This window comes from Arachis ipaensis, chromosome B03, assembly GCF_000816755.2.
Source record: "Arachis ipaensis cultivar K30076 chromosome B03, Araip1.1, whole genome shotgun sequence".
Taxonomy (NCBI): domain Eukaryota; kingdom Viridiplantae; phylum Streptophyta; class Magnoliopsida; order Fabales; family Fabaceae; genus Arachis; species Arachis ipaensis.
Genome location: NC_029787.2, coordinates 11329861 through 11336131, shown reverse-complemented (window position 1 = coordinate 11336131; position 6271 = coordinate 11329861). Strand labels below are relative to the sequence as shown.

The 6271-nt window shown below is 30.5% G+C and overlaps 1 protein-coding gene across 2 annotated transcripts; it reads right to left on the bottom strand.

Moving 5' to 3' along the window:
* On the bottom strand, positions 3193 to 6271 carry LOC107629537 (serine/threonine-protein phosphatase 4 regulatory subunit 2). Of its 2 annotated transcripts, none has more exons than XM_016332353.2 (8): positions 6035 to 6271; positions 5819 to 5937; positions 5654 to 5749; positions 5083 to 5131; positions 4719 to 4815; positions 4037 to 4089; positions 3852 to 3914; positions 3193 to 3720 (listed from the first exon to the last, which is right to left on the bottom strand). In XM_016332353.2, the coding sequence occupies exons 2-8, from the start codon at positions 5920 to 5922 to the stop codon at positions 3451 to 3453; spliced, it is 732 nt and encodes a 243-aa protein (XP_016187839.1). In that variant the 5' UTR covers positions 5923 to 5937; positions 6035 to 6271; the 3' UTR covers positions 3193 to 3450. The 2 variants fall into 2 exon arrangements, with proteins under 2 accessions (XP_016187839.1, XP_016187840.1); XM_016332354.2 differs by having other exon boundaries at positions 5819 to 5942; positions 6035 to 6265.

Genomic DNA, 6271 nt, shown 5'->3' with positions numbered 1-6271 from the left:
CAATAATTACATAATTTTTTCTGTCTTTTTCTATCTCTTGGGTTATGTAAATTTTATTTTATTTTTCTAACCATGGATACAAAACCTTCTCAATATTGGAAGAGAAAGTCTATGTATATTATTCAAATCCTGGTAAAACTTTAAAGTATATTCAGTTTGAATGGTATCAATAATTTGAGAGAATAGATTTAAACTTAAATACCTATTCTTAATGAAGAGCATTGGGTATATATTTATTGAATTTTTTTTAAAGAAAAAATTTGTGTATTTTTTGTCATCTTTTATTTTTGTGGTGATGGACAACAGTAGTACTCAGAAAATATAAGAACACATATCAGATAAAAAAATTTTCTTCTTTCTACGTCAAATTGATAAAATAAAAAAAAAGACAGAACTATTTTTTACGTGAAAAATTAAGAATAAATTAAAAGGATAGAAGAATGATTGAAAATATAAATTAAATAAGTAAAGTAAAGAGAAGGAAAAATGTAAGTTGAAGTTATGCATGAAATAATCGAATAAAATTTGCAGTCGATGAAGGCAATGAAAGACGATGGAGGCGATGCAATTGAGCGTGTTGAAGAAAGGAGAAGGGCGATAATAAGAGAAACACATAAAAGTGTGCATGAAGAACAAAATTGGTAGATTTTCCAAAAAAAAAAAACTTTAACAAAATAATTAGAGTGAAATTAAACTATTGGTGAGAGTACCAGGACGTTTTAAACAAAAGGATATAAACTAAAACTAACATAAAATTAAACAAAACATAAAGACGGTGAATAATATAAAGACATTGATAAAATAAAGGATATAAACTAAAACAAACATAGAATTAAACAAAACATGAAGATGGTAAAAAATGTGAAGACATTGATGTTCGCTTAGTTACAGACACTCAGTATTTTTTTATTGGGAGATGTGTTATCATGGTTATAGGAGTAATAAAACTGTTTTTATTTTAGTGTAACGTTGTTAGATTTTTCAAAATAAATTTTATGACTATTTTGTCTTTATAATTTGCTTTATGAAATGGTTTGTTAGAGGGTAAATATAGTCCAAAAAAATTAGAAACTAAAGTCGTGATCAACTCTTTATATTGGCTTTATAGATTTTTACCTTTTGTTATATGGTACAAAGATTATATATAGAGTAAAATATCGTTTTTGTCGTTAACGTTTGGGGTAAGTGATTCAATGTTATCCTACTATCAATTATACTAACAAATCAGATTATATTTTTCAATTATTCTCATTTGAATGTATTTATTTTTAATTAGGTCTCATTTGGATGTGTTCGATTTTAATATTATACCCACTATTTGTGTTTGGATTCAATTATGTCCCTAGAAAAGTGAATTATATAAATGTTGTAGGAATTAGTTTCAAATTTTGATGAGTTATTTTTCGGAGTGGATCATTGATTCTATCTCAGACATTTGTATTCTAATTTCAAGAAGAAATTTTTAAAACTCAAACTAAAGCGCTCATGATGTGTAATTGACGGTAAGATAACATTGAATCACTTTTACAAACGTTAAGGATACAAATAGGACGATTTGAACGTTAGGGACAGAATAGGATTTACCCCAAACGTTGGGGACAAAAACGATACTTTACTCTTATATATAAAATAATAAATGGTACATGTTCTCATATATAAGAACATGGAACTTAATATTACCCTTTCATGGAGTTTCTCTACCTTAATAAAAGAATTAATATCATTTAGACTTAATGTTTATTTTTGTACTTAATAAAAAAAATAATATAATTTAACTTTAATTTTTAACTTTCAAGATACATGAAAAGTTGTAACCTTTTATGCATTAGATAATTTAAAAGATACTTATTATATATAGAAAGTTAAAAATATTCTAAACTTAAAAATTAGTTTTTTAATAACAAAATTAAATTTGTTCAAAATCGTAAGGAGAGTTAAAAAGAGAAAGAGAAAGTTAAAACTTTTTAACTAATTACAAAGAATCACCACCATCAAAACTATTGAATTTGAGTATATTAAGTGAGGTTTAAGAAGCAAACCAGAACGATAAATCTAAAAGTTTTCTATCTCTCTTTATATAGTGTTTCACTTTGACTAACTATTTTTTATGGATAGTATTCAAATGACGAACAAAATAATAAGAAGATTCGTATTAGATTATGAAAATTAATCTCATCCTTATAATATGACGACGATATTTCAAAACATGTAAAATGAAATAATAAAGTATAGTTTAATTGATGTGCACAATAAAATAAATATAAAACTTATAAAATAATAGTCAAATGTGGATAATAATGGTTGTCTTCTGTCCTAAGGTACTATATTAAACTGCAAATTAAATTTATAATTATTAGTTAAAAAATTTACAATTATGTACTATTTTTTATTATTTTGGTTGAAAATAATATATTTTGATATTGTGTTTTAAGATTACTGACATCAAATTTTGATAATTTCGAAAAATTTTAAATGCTTTATGTCTTAATTCTTTTAGCAAAACTTCAACAACTCATAAAAATTAACACAACAGATAATTATAAATCAAAATGATAGATAAGAGTAAAAGTTGCGATGATGATACTTGGTAATAATTAATAACGATCGGATGAAGAGGATGTGGAAGGAAAGAATAGTGTTTGATATAATAGTGACGATGAGACAATGACATGTATATATATATAGAACAATATATAGTAAGAGAAAGAATAGTGTTTGATATAGTGAGGCGATATAATACAAATATAAATTAATAATTTTGAAAGAATAATGCACTTAAAGATTGTTTAAAAAATTAAATATAAAATTAAAAAAATATATTTTTTATCAATTGAAACTATGCATGAAGATAAAGAGTGTTTTGAATATAAATTTTTATCTTTGCTTTAAATTAAATATTATTAAAAATTTGTTAATTAGAAAAACAATCCAAATATATAATTAATTATAACAATATTTTTATATGAGTATAAAAAATATTTAGTGCACGAATAATATTGTAGAAGTAGAACCCGGTTCTCATTCCCTAAAGATCGGCCCCATCAGAAAAATATTTCACATAAGAAACCCTTCCTTTAAAGATTCGGATTGCACAAGACCTAATTCAATTTAACCAAAAGGAGGCATTCATTGCTGAAAAGTGAAAACCAATCAATAAAAAATGTAGCTTCGGAGTAATGAGGATGACAAATGTGTAAAATAGCTTCAGAAGATTAAAAAGCATGATGCACAGATCTTGATCCTCATGCCACCAATATAATCATAGCATCTAAGAGATACAAAGTCCTGATTTCAAGTGCTAAGAAATTCGAAAATGTAAGGATTAACACTGCAATGATCAATGTCCATAATGTCCTCATAGCAGTTCGTGCTCAACAGCAGAAAATATACGGATCAAATGCTCATATCAAGTAATGGATTTAACATACAACATTGAACACAAAACAAAGGCTATGCATTATTAGCATCTGGCTCAGACTTTGTTTCTGATGATTTAGCGTCTTCCGAAGCAACTGTGTCAATGGTCATATCCTCACCTGTATCTGCCTCAGCCATCACTTCATCCTTGTCAGCTACCGGAGGTTCAGTGCCATTTTCTATGCCATCGAGTTGCAGCTGTTGTTTTTCATTTGCATTCTCTTGCTCATCTAGCTCTTGTACTGTTGTTGCTTGTGGAAATGGATCAGTAGATATTGTCAATGTGGATGTAACTAACAAGTTCTACAAATGAAACACCACACGAGTCGAGAAACATTGCTTTCATCAAACAACATATGAGTTGATAACTGATCATAAAATGAATCATTAAACAACTCCAAATACAGGATTTGATTTGCCTCGATGAAGGATACCTTTTCCAGGGCCAAAGCAAGCTTCGAAAGATGTGGATAAATGCCTTTTGCATCCAATAGGATCTGCTCAGTGCAATATCAGAGAAACATTATTTTATGTAACCATGTTATAATGTTGAACAGATAAACTCAGACACTGATGCTCCAATATGCTATTGGACAACATACAAAAGAACTGGATATACCTCACAAAGCCTTTGCAATGTAAAGGGAGGACCTTCAATGAAACAAGTAAGCGCTACAATCCAGATAAATTACCAAATAGTTTAGTGAACCAAGAACAGAATAAACACTTAAAATAAGTAAGAACCTAAGTAATTAACAAACATTGTACACATTCTGAAAAGAGATGAATTTTAGACTTAGGAGATTTGTTGTGCAATATGAATGAAGGTGCCTGGGTTGAGTATAGAAGTTTATCATAAAATAAGAAACATTGTTCTAACAGCTAAACAAAGGCTACTTCATTATGGCATCAAATAAGATAGAGTGAATTTCATTTAAATATGTATGAATGAGTTATCAGCTCAATGATCAATACAGCTCATGCTAAGCCTTGGAAGCTTTTCTTTCATTGCTAATCTTCTACCAAACAACTGCTATAGGTTCGAGTTAAACCCTAGAACAACAAGTAGGCATAATCAAAACTATTACAAGAATTTGAATATTAAGAATTACCAGAAATTACGTAATTCATTAACATATTGTCTAAAAAATTTGGTTAATGTTGTTGTTTTATTTTGGTGCTAGATAATCTATAAAATTGAAAATGTTTAACATTTCCAAATAATTCAGTTCAATAACTTTTATCAAAAGTAATTTCAAAGATTGGTCTACTCTATAGATTCTTGGCTAACAATATGGTACCATCATCCAACTTGTTGACCACCTCAGAGTAGGATTCTCCTAAAGAAGCATATTGCTGTTCACTAGTCATTTTTGCCTCAGGGTACTCTGCTAATACCTGTATTACAAATATGGTGAAAGCATTATTAAAAAGACAAAACACTTTAAGTGTAAGGTCACTATTAACAAACAAAAACAACGTCGCTTTTCATACCATGTGTTGAAAGTAAGAACTATCATGCTAGAATAACACAAGTTTAATAACATTATGAACTTACAAGTTACAAAGTATAAAAAAACTACGTGCTAGCATACCACTAAGAACCAATACACTAAGAACCAATACAATATACACAAGAATGCATGCTAGCATACCTCCCCATACCTGCTTCAGCTGAAAAGATAGCATAGTCTTGAGCTTATCCCAGTCATGCCTGTCATTCAGAAAGTGCACCACATTAGCACTCAAAAATAAAGGTCCATTTCCAAGTCTAGGTCCACTGAAACAACCAATGAACCAATAACTAGAGTGATGGTAAGGTGCCAAAAGACGGCCTTAGCACCTAATTGATGACGGGGAAAAAGAATCCCTAAAATCTCAGCCATCTAACTCGGTCACTAACTATGATAATCAAACACAAAATAACATGAACTTGATCCTTCAAGAATCTTATCATCAGTTCAGGGTTTGGTACATCACAGATCTTAATATTTAATTTTTTGGAACTATCATCATGCACAAGCAAAGATTTCTGTGGAGAATCAATGCAAAATAGTACTACATCATTTCACGTCTTTCTATTCCATTGTATTGTATTGTATTTCACATCTATATATTTAATTTTTACCGTGTGCATTAACAATGTTCAGTTACACACAAAACAATAATCATATTTCTCAGATCAACCAGCCATAACCTAAAGGAACAAAAATTCAGTTACTAAAACGACTCGCACCAGAACTTCCCAGTAGATGCAATGACTTCTAGAACCTTCCTCACTTCTTCCCGAGAAACATCATCATCCCTTTGCTCACTATCTTGCTCACCATCCCTAAAAAAGGAAATGAATCAGAAAAACGAATCAAGGACAAACAAGAAGTCTCCCGTAACAATGAAGTACCTGTGGTTGGAAGAATCAGGTACCACATCATCACTGTGTGGATTAACGGCGTCGACTGAGGAAACCGCTGTTTGCTCTAAATTCTCACTCGATGGAACCTCCATGAGAGTCTCCTCCAGCTGCACTATAAAAGTAGGGTTTCATACAGTGGCGGATACGTATCTTTCTGAAGATGTGTACATACGAAAGAAGCACGATGAGAGGGTAGATACATACCTTGTTAAAAATTGGAATACGGAAAGAGTTGTTAGGTTTTTTAGATAAGTGAACGATGAAAGTGTGGTATTTTGAGGGCGGAGAAAAGGAGCAGGGGCCTCTGTGGTTCTGTACTGTGTGAAATCACGGCGGAGGCTCCGTCGTCGTCTGCGGAGGGAGCAAGTGTCAGTATGTTGAGCTGTGAAAACGGTGAGCTCAAGTTCTCTTCCTCAGTATTGGGCTTTCCAATTTGGGCCA

Bases quoted from the DNA above. Each gene is read 5' to 3' on its own strand.
- LOC107629537 (XM_016332353.2), bottom strand. From the start codon at position 5,922: ATGGAGGTTCCATCGAGTGAGAATTTAGAGCAAACAGCGGTTTCCTCA. The intron at 5,132-5,653 runs GTGCGAGTCGTT...TCTGAATGACAG, and splicing joins GCATCTACTGGGAAGTTCTG to GCATGACTGGGATAAGCTCA. The intron at 4,816-5,082 runs GTATGGGGAGGT...TTTGTAATACAG, and splicing joins TATCTTTTCAGCTGAAGCAG to GTATTAGCAGAGTACCCTGA.